The 15,546-nt window shown below is 46.7% G+C and overlaps 1 protein-coding gene across 1 annotated transcript; it reads right to left on the bottom strand.

The window, feature by feature from the left end:
• Positions 1–7,875: 7,875 nt before the first annotated feature.
• LOC100464928 (zinc finger protein 460) lies at positions 7,876–15,054 on the bottom strand. Its single transcript, XM_034638057.1, has 3 exons — positions 15,040–15,054; positions 10,624–10,713; positions 7,876–8,502 (listed from the first exon to the last, which is right to left on the bottom strand). The coding sequence occupies exons 1-3, from the start codon at positions 15,052–15,054 to the stop codon at positions 7,876–7,878; spliced, it is 732 nt and encodes a 243-aa protein (XP_034493948.1).
• Positions 15,055–15,546: the final 492 nt, after the last annotated feature.

Raw genomic sequence — 15,546 nt, 5'->3', positions numbered from 1 at the left:
GGTCTAGGGATCGAGCCTCATGTCAGGCTCCATGCTCAGTGGGGAGTCTGCTTGAGGATTCTCTCTCTCCCTCTGTCCCCCAACTCTCATGTGATCTCTCTAAAATCTTCTTTTTTTAAACCCACTAATATGAAAAGAACAAAGAGAAAGCAACTTTTTTTCTAGATAGGTCCCCCGAGGCAAGGAAAACAAAAACAAAAATAAACAACTGGGACTACATAAAAAAAGCTTCTGCAGAGCAAAAGAAACAATCAAAGGCAACCTACAGAATGGGAGGAAATATTTGCAAATGACATATCTGATAAAGGGTTAGTATCCAATATATATAAAGAACTTGTAAAATCCAACACGCAGAAAACAAATAATCCAATTAAAAGATGGGCAGAAGACATGAATAGACATTATGTCCGGAGAATCATAGGCTATAGGGAATGGAGATTCCACTCTTTTTGACAGAGAGCTAGCAAGAGAGAGAGCACAAGCAGGGGGAGTGGCAGGCAGAGGGAGAAGCAGCCTCCCCGCTGAGCAAGGAGCTCGATGCAGGACTCCATCCCAGGACTTTGGGATCATGACCTGAGCTGAAGGCAGGCACTGAACCTACTAACCCACCCAGGTGCCTAGAGATTCCACTCTTAAAAGGCTGGCATGCAGAATCACTCAGCCCAGGATCCAATACAAAAGCAGCAGTTTTGAAAAGCTCTTACACTGTATGTGGAGATTCATTTGTTAATTTTAAAGCATCTGTTGGATGAGCAGGAGCATGCTAGAACTCTCTCCTGGGGTGGAGACACCATTTTTGCATTCTCCCTCTACCTTACTAGTGCCAGCACTGGGGGGCACCAGCTTTATACTCTTTCTCTAACCTGCTAGCACCAGTGTGTGAACCTTGCCCCCGTCCCACTCCTGTGGCCTCCACCAAAGCAGGGTGGCTGAACACCATACACACAGCCCACAGAAGGGACATCCCTTGAGTACCTGGCTCTGGCCAGGGAAACAGCATTTCTGGGCCTCACAAAGCCCCACACAGTCAGAGAAAGTTCTTGGTAGGCTACCACCCCCAGGGCACAGCACAGATAGGAGACTGAAACACACCCCATCTTCCTGTGGAAAAGACCTATTTACTAATCTTGGAGGTGCAGGCTTCAGGTTTACCACACATCTGGAGGATATGGAAATGCTCCTAGGGAACGTAGGCCAGAGGACACCATCTTTGTGCTCTTCCTTGGTCTTGCTACAGTGAGCCAGTACCTCCTGGAAGGGAGCTCATGCACTTGTCTGGAGCCCCAACGTTTGCAACTGTCACCAAAGAGACACCTGTAGATCACCTGACCTCAAGGCCAGCAGGGCTTATGATTATGATCCAATGCGACTGTATGTACTTCCATATCTTAAGAACTGCTGCCTTATGATCTAGCCTCCAGTTAGCCTGAAACTAGGTATTACTGTCCTCCCTCTGGAATACTTATGGGTCTTGGCACACCCTCAACAACGAAGGCGTATCAAGAATAAATCAGGCTACTTAGATAATGACAAAGGTTTGAGAGATAATGAAGAGCTAAAGGACCGTTTGGGGCACCTGGGTGGCTCAGTCGTTAAGTGTCTGCCTTTGGCTCTGGTCATGATCCCAGGATCCTGGGATCGAGTTGTGCATCAAGCTCCCTGCTCAGCAGGGAGTCTGCTTCTCCCTCTCCCTCTGCCCCTACCCCCTGCTCATGCTCTCTCACTCTCTCTCAAATAAGTAAATAAAATCTTTAAAAGAAAGAGCTAAGGGAAGGTTAAATGATAAAGTTCTCCCTCAAGACGGGGTGAAAGAGCTACTGTGCCTAATACATAGAAACAAACAAAGAAAAAAATATACAGAAAGTCAAGCAAAATGAAAAACTAGAGGAATATGTTCCAAATGAAGAACAAGACTAAACCCCAGAAAAAAACCTTAATGAAACAGAGAAAAGTAATTCACGTGATAAAGAGCTCAAAGTAATGGTCATAACGATGCTTACTGAACTCGGGAGAAGAATAAATGAATACAGTGAAAACTCTAACAGAGAGAAAATATAAGAAAATACCAAACAGAAGTCACAGTGTTAGGGAATACAATACATATTCCAGGGATGTAAGGATGATTGAACATCAGCAAATCAACCAGTGTGCTACATATCGATAAAATGAAGGATAAAAATTGTATGATCATCTTAATAGACACAAAAGAGCACTTGACAAAATTCAACATCCATTTATGATAAGAACTCTCAACAAACTGGGTATAGATGGAATATATCTCAACATAATAAAGGCCATATAGGACAAGCCTACTGCTATCATACTCAACATTGAAAAGCTGAAAGCTTTTCCTTTTTTTATTTAAAAGATTTTATTTATTTATTTGACAGAACACAAGCAGGGGGGTGTGGCAGGCAGAGGGAGAGGGAGAAGCCGGCTCCCTGCTGAGTGGAGAGCCCAGTGTGGGGCTTGATCCCAGGACCCCAGGATCATGACCTGAGCCGAAAGCAGATGCTTAACTGACTGAGCCACCCATGTACCCCGATTTTACTTAAAAAAAAAAAAAGATTTATTTATTTTAGAGCACGTGAGTGGGGTGGGGAGGGGCAGAGGGAGAGGGAGATCTCAAGCAGACTCCATGCTGAGCGCAGAGCCTGAACCCAAGCTTGATCCCACAATCCTGAGATCATGACCTGACCCAAAATCAAGTCACATTCTCAACCGATGGAGTCACCCAGGCACCCCAAAAGCTTTTCCTTTAATATCAGGAAAAATAATGCCCACTCCCACTTTTATTTAACATAGCATTGGAAGTCCTAGCCAGAGCAATCAGACCGGAAAAAGAAGTAAAAGGCATCCAAATTGCAAAGGAAGAAATAAAACTCACTATTTGCAGATGACATGATTTTATATATATTAAAAAATCCTTAAGACTCCACCAAAAAACTATTAGAACAAATTCAGTTAAAGTTCTATAAAGTAAAAAATTCAATATATAAAAATGTCATGTTTTTATATACTAACAAAATAGTAGAAAGAAAAATTAAGAAAGCAGTCCCATTTACAACTGCTGCAAAAAGAGTAAAATACCTAGGTACAAACTTAACCAAGGAGGCGAAAGACCTGTATGCTGAATATTATACAAGACATTGATGAAAGAAATTGAAAAAGACACAAATAAATGGAAAGATGTTCTGTGCTCTTAGATTGGAAGAAATAATGCTGTTAAAACTGTCCATATTACCCAAAGCAATCTACAGATTCAACAGAACCCCTTTCAACATTTCAAAGGCATTTTCCACAGAATTAGAACAACAATTCTAAAATTTGTGTGGAACCATAAAGACACTGTGGACCTGCATTTGCGAACATTTCCAGTTCAGTACCACATCCAGGCGTATGTTCATGCTCATTCTTGTGACTGGAAAACCTTCCTTCATCTTACCTGGTTCCAGAAACAGAAAGTGCTCCATACAATTCCTGGTCTTGATTAAGGACCTTGGGCCAAGAGCGACTGGCCTCCAGGAGCCCAAACTCAGGTGGGCAGAGGAGAGATCGAGAAGCCCTAGGTTACAGGATCCTCTATAACAGGGCTCTGAGACCAGTAGGGTGAGGGTCCCAGCAGCTGGCGTCCACTCGCCCACCACCAGCCCACCGCCTGAACTGAGCGGGACCAGTTGGGCCCTTGAGTTTATTCCACTTCCCGTCTTGCTGGGCCCCCGGCAGGGCGTGACCTTGGCCGGCCCACTCCCTACCTCGGCTGCACTTCTGTAAAAGGCACTCAAGGCCGAGGGTGCCACCACCAGGCACCTGGAGAAAGGAGGACCCGTGTGGATACCGGAGAGTGTGGGCCAGGCTAGGGTCAGGGCTCACACAAAAGCGCAGAGGTGGGTCCTACTCTCCTTCCTTCCCCCCTTTTCAGCCAACAAGCACAGACCCACCACAACGTCTCTGACACCTTCGGAAGTCCCGCCACCACTTCTGCCGAGGTAAAGCCTCGCTCCTGGCTTGTTACCGGACGAGTGCCTGCCACCCACGCACAAGGCACAGCCTGCTGGGTAATGTGGTTTCTGTCCTGCCCGTGACCAGGTTAGGATGGGACTTTCCCATTCTCCACAACCTTGGCCGAAAAGCGCTGCCAGGGACTTTAGGAAATACTGCTCTAGGGCTCCAAACACAAGGACTGGCCCAGATTTCTGTGGCTACCTTAGGCGAAGCCCCATCCTGGGAGAGCTGTAATAGGAGACTTCTCCTTAGGCAAGCCTCCTTAGCCTCTGTGGGGAAAAAATATACTTCAAAACCATAAAATAAAGTCCTGGAAATGTGCAGCATGGTGATTATGGTTAACAATACTATATAAACAATAATATTTAAAAGGTTTAAAAATAGGTGATATAAAGATAACTTGCAGCATCATTGTGTTCTGACATTAAACAGTGCTCTAATCCAGTGGTTCCCAAACCAGGAGCATTAGCATCACACGGGAATTTGTTAAAAATGCATCCAGAAGGGCCCCAGTCCATGCTTGAACCTGCAGCTAAATCCTGGGGAGGTATGTGCAAACTGAAATCACTGAGGCTGGAGAAGATACCCTGTGGAGGAGCACAAATGAGAAAACATGATGAAGATATAATTTCATAATAATTTCTGCCTATATTCCATTGCCCAAAACTCATTTACATGGCTCATGTAAATGAAGCTGTGTGTCCATAAAGGGAAAACTGGATTGGAGAGCAGCTACCCACTTTCTAATACAATTCATCAGATATCCATTTTATTATTCTTCCTACATATTCAGCACTATTACCCTTTGGGTGATAAACCAAAACTCCATGCCTCCATCTTAATGTTAGTATTTCTATTCTTTTTTTTTTTAAGATTTTATTTTTAAGTAATCTCTACACCCAACCTGGGGCTCCAACTCAGAACCCTGGGATTAAGAGTCACATGTTCTACTGGCTGAGCCAGCCAGACACCCCTAATACTTCTATTCTTAAGACCATACACAAAGTAAATTACTTGTTGCCACTCAGTCCCTATATAATTATGGTTCTATGACACTGGGGAAGGACCTATTCAAGGACCCGCTGAAGAAAAAAACCAAGCCAACCTAGATTTCTATATATGTCAAAATTGTCTTTCAAGAAAGAGTACAAAATAAGACTAGTTCAAACCAAAAATGAGGACTTTAATGGAAGATTAACACACATAAAATGAAATCCTAAAGGTAATATTTAAGAACTTTGGAAAGTAATCTCAGATGAAGTATTCACAATGATAGAAGGAATGAGGACCCAAGAGGGGAATGCATATGTGGATTGATACATCTCCTCATTATTTGCATTAAACATGAATAACATTTCCTTGTGGAGTCAGACTGATGGAGTTAACGTGCATAATCTCAATGCATACACTGAGCTAGAACATACTAGTTAATCTTCTAAGTCCCTTATATTGGCTGGGAAGAAGGAAAAGCTTTTTTAAGTCTGTCCTCTACTGTTTTAAGTAAGTGTTTGTAAATTTTAGCTTAAACAATAACAAACAGAATAAGCTTTTTAAACTAGAATTTTAAAAAAATCTGGATTGTTAAGTAACAATTATTTTTTTTAAGGACCAGAAAAAGAACAAGTGAAGCAAAGAAAGCCACAAAATAAGACAACAAATTTAAACCCAAAAATGTAAAATATTATATTAGGTAAGTATGAAATAAATTAACAGTCAGTACTTTTTGAGAGTTAAAACCTCCCTTCACAAGATACTTAAATCTTCATCAATAAATTTCAAGGGTAGGTTTTGAACTTCCATTCAAAGAACAATTAACGTTCTCTGGCATCCTCGGCCACCCCATCTCCACCAGGGAAAGAAACCAGGGGGCAAAGAATGTCCTGGCTTTGGTTGCTGGGGAACCAAGATCTTATGCTGAGAGTCACCAGAATCTTTAATCAAGCTTCTCAAGGTCTAAAGTCAGCTGAGATGTCATCAGTACTTGCAGTATATTTTTACAAACAAATCCCATCAGCACATCCCCTGATGAGAAAGGAATAGGACGGCAAGAAGGGGTAACATATTAGTGAAAATAATTCTAACAACCGCTAACATTTAAGAATATCCACAGCTGACACCAGGTCCTTTACAACACAATCCTTTAACCTAAATAACCACCTGGTGAGGTGCGTCAGTCAACACTCTGGTTTCATAGATAATGAAGCTGAGCCTCACAACGGATATGAGAGCACCCAGTTTACAGAGGAAGAAACGAAGAACCCCAAAAGTCCCTGAGTTGCACTGTCATGGCCACTAGTAAGAAGCACAGCAAAGAAGGGTGCTCATCAGCCCTGCATGGCTTCCTGCCCAAATTCATCCAATCTGGGCAGGGGCAGGGCCAGGGCCCCTCAGCATCACAGAAATAAAGCCATGGCAAATTCACTGCCCATGTGACCATCAAGGGGAGAAGGAGTCCTGCCTTTTTTCTGTCCAAGAAAAGGAGTCTTCAGCTTCACTTGCTCACTCAACACACTAGGTGCTGACTGAAAACCTGGAACACAAGGACAGGCCACGTCACATTCCCATGGATGCAAAGCGCTCTCTCTTGAGGAATGAGGAGGGAAAATCATTCCCTGGGGCTCACCCACCATCCCAATTATGCACATGTCCTATTGGCTCTGCCTCCTAACATGTCCCAACTCGTCATCTCCCCACTGACTCCAATGCCACCATCGTGGGCCAGTCCAATGACAATATACCCCCTGGACCACCCAGTGGCCTCATCTCTCTCCCACATCAATGTTTGCCTCTTCAGTCCACTCTCCACACAGCAGCCAAGGACAAATTCAGAGACAAGATCATGCCACTGGCCTGCTGAATCCCATCCTCAGCCTCCCAGAACAGTCAGAATAAAATCCACAAAGCCCTGTGCATCTGGCCCTGTTCTCTCCATCTCACTGCTCACTACTCATTTCCTCCAGACACACTAGCCTTCAGCTGTTTCCTCTAATAAGGCCAGTTATTGCCTGCCTCAGGGTCTTGGTACATGCTGTTCCCTTTGCCAAAAAAGTTCTTCCTCATCTTCGAACATAGCTGGGGCTCCTCCATTCCTCACGGGTCTGCATGATATCACCCTTTGTGTACTGTCTGCTCCTCTGCCTATGCTTTACAGTTTAACATACATCTTCTCACTTTTACAAGACAGTCCTGTGGGTAAATGACATGACTGAGGTCACCCAGATGGACAGCACAGGTTGGAAGTGCTGGAATTCCAACTGTCCCAAGGGCCCAAGCCCTTAGCCACTGAACCACTCTTCCAAATGGACATCTGTCCTCCATGTCTGTTTTGAGCCGGATTAAGCACATTATTGTAATCGCAGCAGAGTTGCTATACCACACCTCTGTGTTACCACGTGTTTTTCCCTTCTAGACAGCAAGGCCCATGTATTTCCATGACACAAGGCACATGTGGGGTAATGGGCATGAAGGATGGGGTTCTCGTGACTCCTGCCCATCACACCAGCAAAAGCACAGCAGGCCCCTGTAAAAGCAGAAAGTTAGATGGGGAGACATGGACCATGAGGGAAGAGGGCCCTTCATCCACTGCAAAGCACATCACTTATGCTCTGGGACAAACTGAGGCCCAGGTCTCTTCATGGGCACTCTCAGGCGTGAAAAGGTCCCTCTACTGAGAGCCACATCATATTTTGGGAGACTGGCCTCCAGTCTCTGTAGTGCCAGGGCTCAGCCTCAGGTAAAGGTAATGCTGCAGCCACAGCACAAACTGTGCACATGAAGGAGGACACGGTATGCAGGAAAGCCATGGATATGAACTCTCAGATGCCAAGTAACATCTTCCCTCCAGTCAAACAATTTGCCACTGTAGTTACTTTAAAAAGGTCTCTTTAAGAAGAACTCAGTATGAGTTCTCTGATGTTGACTGAGGCCTGCCTTCTGGTCAAAGGCCTTCCCACATCTCTTACACTTGTAGGATTTTACTCCACTATGAATCTTTCGATGAGTATTGAGGGTTGAGCTGTAGCTGTAGGTCTTCCCACACTCACTGCACTCATAGAGCTTCTCCCCAGAATGAGACCTCATGTGTCGAGTTACAGAAAAGCTGTTACCAAAGGCCTTCCCACATTCTTTGCACTCAAAGGGTTTTTCTCCAGTGTGGGTTCTATTATGCCGAACAAAATCAGAGTGGCGGGCAAAGGCCTTTCCACATTCACTGCACACGTAAGGCTTCTCTCCACTGTGAATCCGCTGGTGCTCCGTGAGGTGTGACCTGCGGCTGAAGGACTTCCTGCATTGGATGCACACAAAGGGCTTCTCCCCAGTGTGAACCCGCTGGTGTTCTGTGAGGTGTGACCTGCGGCTGAAGGCCTTCTCACACTCGATGCACTCATAGAGCTTCTTCTTAATGTGAATGCGGTAGTGTCCAGTGAGATCTGCCTTCCTGAGAAAGGCCTTCCCACACTTTTTGCATTTATAGGGTTTTACTCTACTGTGAATCCACTGATGTTGAAGAAGGAAGTGATTGTTGATAAACTCTTTCCCACATTCCTTGCATTTGTAGGATTTCTTTCCTCTGTAAATCAAAGGGTCTCTCCTTGATCTATGTGATTCACACTGAAGGAGAGCATCTCCTGGAGAGACTTGCTCCTGTAAATCATTTGTGCACAGATTTTTACCTGTTCCCAAATCATCACATTCAGGGTTTACCTTTCCAGGGAGGGTTTCCTTGTAGGGGAGTGTCCCTGTCCTTATGTGCCCTCCCTGTTCTTCTGGTGGTCTTTCTTGTTCCCTGGCTTCTCCCAATGTGGAAACACTGAAGTCTTCCTCAGTCAGTAACCTGTGGGGTGAGCATCCCTCAAACAAGGCTGGCTGAGGAGCAGAAGGCTTTGTGGTATTGGTTTTTGCTTTGTCATCTGAAGGGAATCAAATACACAAAAAAGACCTATTAGCAATGCCAACATAGAAGGGACAAAATCACCAAGCCATTGGGAAAAGGAAGACGGAAACAGGGCCTCTGGTAGCTGCTAGATTTTCACATCTCTGAAACTCAGGTTTGTTTTTTGGTTTTGGGTTTGTTTTGTTTTGTTTTGTTTGGTGGTCCTTGGATTCTTGACATCTTTAAAGGGACAACCTTGGGGAGAATTTGGGTTAGGAGCCAGAGAAGAGTCCCTTCCTCACTATCCAGAGGGGAGAGAAATGATGACACCATGTGCTATGTTTGTTCTAAGAAAGGATGTCACAGGGAACACAGGGATGGGGGCATCTAACCTAGGCCAAATGAGAGAGAAAGACAACTGGGAGGTATTTTGAGATCTGAGTCCTAACAAAGCAAGAATTACCACAGATAGAAAGTGAGAGGGCACTGCAGCCAAAGGAAGCAGAGTATACAAAGACGCAGAGTCTGGAGAGAATCTTGGATGCTGAGGGAACTTCAGAGCACGAGAGGACGGCAGAGATGTGGTTGGGAATGCAGACAGTGTGCAGACTCCAGAGTTTGGAAGGGTGAGAGTAAGTACAGCCATCTCCACTCCCAGGACAGTGTCTACAAGGCTGAGGTGAGCAGGACTTGGCAGGGGGACATATTAAATCTACTGTGTGTGAGAAAAGCTAGGTGACTAAAACATAGACGAAAGCTAGTAGACAAATTTGAAATATTTACTTCAAGATATTAAAGAGAAGCTATACGAATGGAGATGTTAATAACAAGGTTATCAACTCTCCTCAAATCTGTAAGTTCATCACCAGTCCAGATAACATGATTTTCCATGAAACTCAACAAGTTGATTCCAGAATTTATATGCAAGAGTTAAAGGCCAAGAACATTACTGAAAAAAGAATAATAAGGAGATGGGGCTTGCCCTCCCAGTATTAGGGTTACGATGAAAGTACAGACATCAAGACAACGTGGTATTGGCATAGACATAAGGAAAACTGGCAACAGGCCATAATGGTGCTCAGAAACAGACCCATGAATACATGCAGCTTTCACAGACTGCAGCGGTGGCACAGCAGATCAGTGGGAAAAGAAGGGACTATATAACAAATGAAGCTAAAAACCTGGTAACCCACATGCAGGAAAAAGTCAACTGCATTTCTACTGCATGTCATATACAAAGTTAATTCCAGATTAGTAAGCAACAGAAAAGGAATACAATTTGACCTTGGTGTAGGGAAAGATTTCCTAGCAAGACACGAAAAGCAGCAATCATAAAACAAAAGATATATTGATCTGACTAAATAAAATACGAATTTCTTTTAATCAAAAGATGCTTTAAAGAAAATTTCTAAAAAGCTAAGCTTTTAAGAATACAACTGCAGCACACATAATGGGTAAAAGATTAGTATCAGGAATATACAAAAAAAAAAATCTGACAAATCAAAAAGGGAACAGCCACCATCTTGGTGATTCTTGATGGAGACAAACGGAGAACAGGCAGGAGGAAGTGAGCCCAGTACGTGGCGGGGACCGTGGGGAGGATGGCAGGCTGCTCCAAAGGCCTGCTCTGCCAGTCAGGCCTCAGAAAAGAAGAAGAAACCAAGAAGGATGCTGCATGTCCCCACATGGAGGCGAGGAGAAGACTTACCCAGTGAGACCAGAAGCCTGAAGGTCTCCCTCATCACCTTCCAGTACAGTGTCCTCTGGGGCAGGTCCAATAATTCCCATTCTTCCTGGGTGAAGGTCACAAGCACATCCTTGAAGGTCACTGGTGCCTGGAAAATCAGACACAGTGGCATTATTTGCTTTACGGCTGTTAGGCAGGATCAGAGCCTATAACTTAGTCTCTGGTGAAGGGGCACAGAGGTCCAGCCCTGATCACTGAGGCCTCCTGAGGGCCGAGCTCTGAGCTGGACTTAAGGGGGAGGCAGACATGGCTGACAGAGAAGACTTCTATAGTGGAAACAATGGAGAATGACACATACAATCGCATTCCCATAAGGACTGTGAGGGCAGACGGTAAGTAGTCTGGGATGTCAGAGGAACACGGAAATAATCATGATGATAATTCCAACAATAAGAACAGCAGGAGTCAAAGCTAAGCCTCCCTGGTCCTTCCTGTGTGCCTGCCCTGGGTTGTGGGCTTCACATGCTGTGGTAAAGGGATTAACTGTCCGCAGCTCTGGAGCAGACTCCGAAGTTTGAATTCAACCTCTTTTTTTTTTTTTTAACAAAACTGTTTATTTTTTTTTTAAGATTTTTATATATTTATTTGACAGAGAGAGACAGCCAGCGAGAGAGGGAACACAAGCAGGGGGAGTGGGAGAGGAAGAAGCAGGCTCCCAACGGAGAAGCCTGATGTGGGGCTCGATCCCAGAATGCTGGGATCACGCCCTGAGCCAAAGGCAGACACTTTAACAACTACGCCACCCAGGCGCCCCTGAATTCAACCTCTTGAATCAACACCTGGCCTGCTGTGCACCTTGGGGAAGCCATTCGGTTTCTCTGAGCCTCGATCTCCCCTGTCAGTATAATAATAATTCCCTTACTTTACCAGGTTATTTGAGAATCCAAGGAAAAACATTCATAAAGCCAACACTAGAGTCTCTGGCTCATGACAGTGCTCTGTACATTTATTAACCCTTACACCACCATGCAGATAAATGCCATCATCATCTCCACATCAGAGTCAGCGAGCTGAGGCTCAGGGAGCTACAGAGAGTCACCTGAGAGTTCCCAGGCTACACAGCAGAGGTGGGATTTGAACCTAGGTCCTTCTGGCCCAGGTCTGTGGTAACCCTCACACTCCTCCATCACTGCAGGTGAAGCAATTTTTTTTTTAAATAAAGATTATTTATTTATTTCCTTGAAAAAGAGGGAGACAGCGAGACAGCATGAGCAAGCGGGGGAGGAAGTGCAGAGGAAGAGGGGGAAGCAGAGTCCGACATGAGGCTCGATCCCAGGACCCTGAGATCATGACCTGAGCCAAAGGCAGACACTTAACCGACTGAGCCACGCAGGCGCCCCAGGTGAAGCACTTCTAATACTGCTGCTGTTAATCTACTTTTGGCATCCCTGACCATACTTCCATGGACAGGGACAGAGGATTGGAGCCATCCTCACCCTCCTCATGGGAGAGGCACTGATGGGGGCGCCACTCATCCTGGGAGAGGCAGGGCCTGGGCCAGCTCCCCACACCTGCTTGGGCCTCCAGCCTTCTCAGACTCCCCAGGAGATTCCACAGTGAGCTAACAGTCAGTTTTCCCTTCCTGAGTCCTGACAGCATGTGTCCCTGAGTCATGAACACTGGAAGGACCAAGGAACCCCAGTGAGTGAGAATAACACCACTGAGGCCATAAGAACATACACAGCAACCTCTGACTGGCTGTGATGTGTGTCCTGGGTAAGGGCGGGGGAAACATCCAGCAAATGACCACACATGCTCCCTTTCCCAAGACACATCTTGCGGGGGAGAGGGGAGCTTGGCAATCACGAGGCCCTCTTGTGCCTCCTTAAACAACTCTGTCCTCACTGCCTCTGTCCACAAGGTTCCCTCTATCTGGGATGGCTCCTCTTGCCCTCCTTGTTTTCAAGCTCACCTGCAGGAGAAAGCCCTGCCCACCTGACAAAGTTTAATACAGGTGTCATCCTCAGGCATCCCCAGCCCACTGTGGTTGGGAACACAGGCTCTGGTAGCCAACGGATAATATGTGAGTTTCAACTACATAAGAGCTGTGTGACCTTGGGTAGGTAACTTAATGTCTCTGAGCCTCCAGTTCCTCTTCTGTCAAACAGGGATGATAACAGAACCTAACTCTGAGGAGATGGGAACTGAATGAGATGAAATATAATAACTGTCCCTCAAAGCAAATCAAGGGCTCAGTGAAATTCAGCTATTACCACTGTTTGATTATGATTATTTTTCCTCCTTTCTGGTAAATCTCAACCTGGCACTCAACTCTGGACAAAAATGCTAGCTCCCAAGCATGTGGGTTCAGGGGGTACTTTAGCTAAAACTAGAAAGACGAAGAAGTGGCATTTGAGCAGAGGCCTGAGGAATGCACAGGGATGCACTGCAGAGTTCCAGAAACAGTGTCCTGGGCAGAGGGAACTGCAAGGGCAAAGGCTGGCAAGTGAGCAAGAGCTTGGCAAGTGGAGGACGGCATAGCTGCAGGGCCATGAAATAGGGAAGAAAGGAAAGGAAGACACGTGGGTGGAACAGAGCAGTCACAGGGACAGGTGCAGCAGGCCATGGTGGGGGGTGTTGAACATAGATTCTAAGTGTGATGAGAGCCCACTGAGGGGAGTCTCATTCTACAACTAGCTATTGAGGTCCTGTTACAGCTCTGGCCCTGTTATAGGCCTGGTGACAGAGCAGCAAAGAGGAATCACAGCCCCCACTGGAGAAAGATCCCCAACAAGGCCTAAATAATTGAGAAAGATGATACAGATGAGTTCTGAGGCCAAGAAAAAAAGGGACAAGATTAGAGAGATGGGGCCATTTTAAAAGGAAAGCTGGGGATGGCCTTGCTGAAGACGAGCACTGGAATGGCTGGAATGAAGGGAGGGGGACACGTAGTGGAGAGAAATCTGGGGTCTACTGTGTGTTTACATCTAAATGCATACCACGCTCCTGCACACTGCCACCACTGAATCTTTAATGCATCTACTTTTCATATAAAAGTAAATGTCTTAAACAGAAAAATAATTTTGCCACTGTAAGTGGCAAGCCAGCTTTACTCCTAATAAACAGATGGCAACTGCAAGATGAACCCAGTAACCTTCCTGGCTCCCAGTGCCCGAGGGCCCTTTTCATCCCAGCAGAGAAGCAGTGATTCCAAAAATACTGCTCCCACTGTGAGTCTGCCCCTAGACTCTCTCTTCCTCTAGTCCTCGGCTGCATGCAGGCCTGAGACAGGGGAATCCCCAGGGCAGGATTCCCCTGGAGTAAGCCCCTAAGATCATTACAGGACAAGGGGATCTGCTTCCCGAGAACAGTGTTCAGAGTGAGGCTACCTGGGCAGTGTTTGACATTGGAGAACACACATCACACATATGCCCTCTCTGACTCCCTCAAGCCAAGGGGAGGAAATGTCAATATTCCCATTGACCCCAAGAGATGGAAGACAAAAGCACTGATGAGACTCACTCAAAAGCCCTGGGACATAGCCAGAATGGCCCCTGAAGTCTCTACATTGTTAAATGGGCTCTTTTCTGAAACTCAATTCATTCAGACTGTGCAGGGACAGGGGGATTCTGGGAAGCCCCATTTCCCTCTCACCCACACTGCCATGAGGAGACGACCAGGGCAAAGGCCTCCTTGGACCCCAGAAATTACAGAAATGAATGACCACAACCAGCATTTACTGGGCATTCCCTGCATATGCTGTGTTGCCTTTCACACTCTGCCCCCCACATCTGCCACCAGGACCCCAGAGGGAAGACACTGCAATCAGTCCGTCTCACAGCCAAGGAAGCTGACTATCCCACTGAGGTGCAGTGGCAGAGCCTGGAGCTGAACCCAGGCTGTAGGCTTTGTAACTTGTTTTGCACACCTATGACACATGCTTCAGCTGCGAGGGTGGCTGAGGGTGACGTGGGGAACAGAGAATTCCAGGTACTATGAGGGGGTTGCAGGAGCCTTCTCCCTGCTGTCCCTGACTCTTCTCACCCCTGCCTACTCTCCACTCTACAGCTAAAGGAAGCCTATTAAAGACTTGGCCCAAATCACGTTCCTCCCCACCTCCAAATCCTCCATGGCTCCCACCAACCTCAAAAAGACCCGGCTCCTCAGCCTGTCATTCCAGACCTGACTCCCAACCTTGAGGCTGTCTGCTCCCCCACGCAAAACGGAGAGCTGCGATTCCGCCCAGCTCAGCCTCACCTCCCCGCATTTGCACCTCTTGGTGCGTGTGTCTGAGACACCCCTCTACACCTCATTGATCGACAGAGGTGGGAACCCTTCCGTATCAAGGCGACCCCCTAGACACAACGACACAGTTAGAGGAAGTGACGAGACCCAGGACAACACTATCCTCGATATGGAGGTGCTGGGACTGCGTGGTTGGGGGTCCACAGGGCCTGAGGGGTCATCTACTCACCTGTGCCGGGTCCATCTGCTACTCTGCAGCCTCCGTGGGGCCCTGTGCGTGGATCGGGGGCCGCGGTAGGTGGGAGGCCGGGGAGGGTCCCAAGGGCTCCACTGACCTGCCCCACACACCCTCAGCCCTGCCCTGGTGCAAAGGGGATACGACGCCTCTTCTCAAGCCTCTCTGGCCTGCGGCCTCAAGCCCACTCAGGGTCCCGCAGCCGTGACCTCGCGAACAGGACCAGGAACACCCAATACAAACTCCACGAAGACACCGTACGTCTCGCGTGACGCGTGATCCCAGCCCTGTGCTGTGATTGGCCCAGCGCTACCGCCTCTTGCCGCTGAGCCTGCTGGGTAATATGGTTCCCGCAGCTCCGCCTGCTGCCCCAAGGGGCGCCTTTCCAGAAATCACCTCAAACGACCAGTGGTGCCTGCGTGAGGGCTTCTGGGACATGATGCCTTCAGGCTCTGGGGCTGGGGCGAGCCTTCGTCCCTTTTTTTTTTTTTTTAAGATTTT

This window comes from Ailuropoda melanoleuca, chromosome 12, assembly GCF_002007445.2.
Source record: "Ailuropoda melanoleuca isolate Jingjing chromosome 12, ASM200744v2, whole genome shotgun sequence".
NCBI classification, from domain to species: Eukaryota; Metazoa; Chordata; class Mammalia; order Carnivora; family Ursidae; genus Ailuropoda; species Ailuropoda melanoleuca.
The sequence above is the reverse complement of the archived record's forward strand: the minus strand, read 5'-3'. Positions and strand labels throughout refer to the sequence as shown.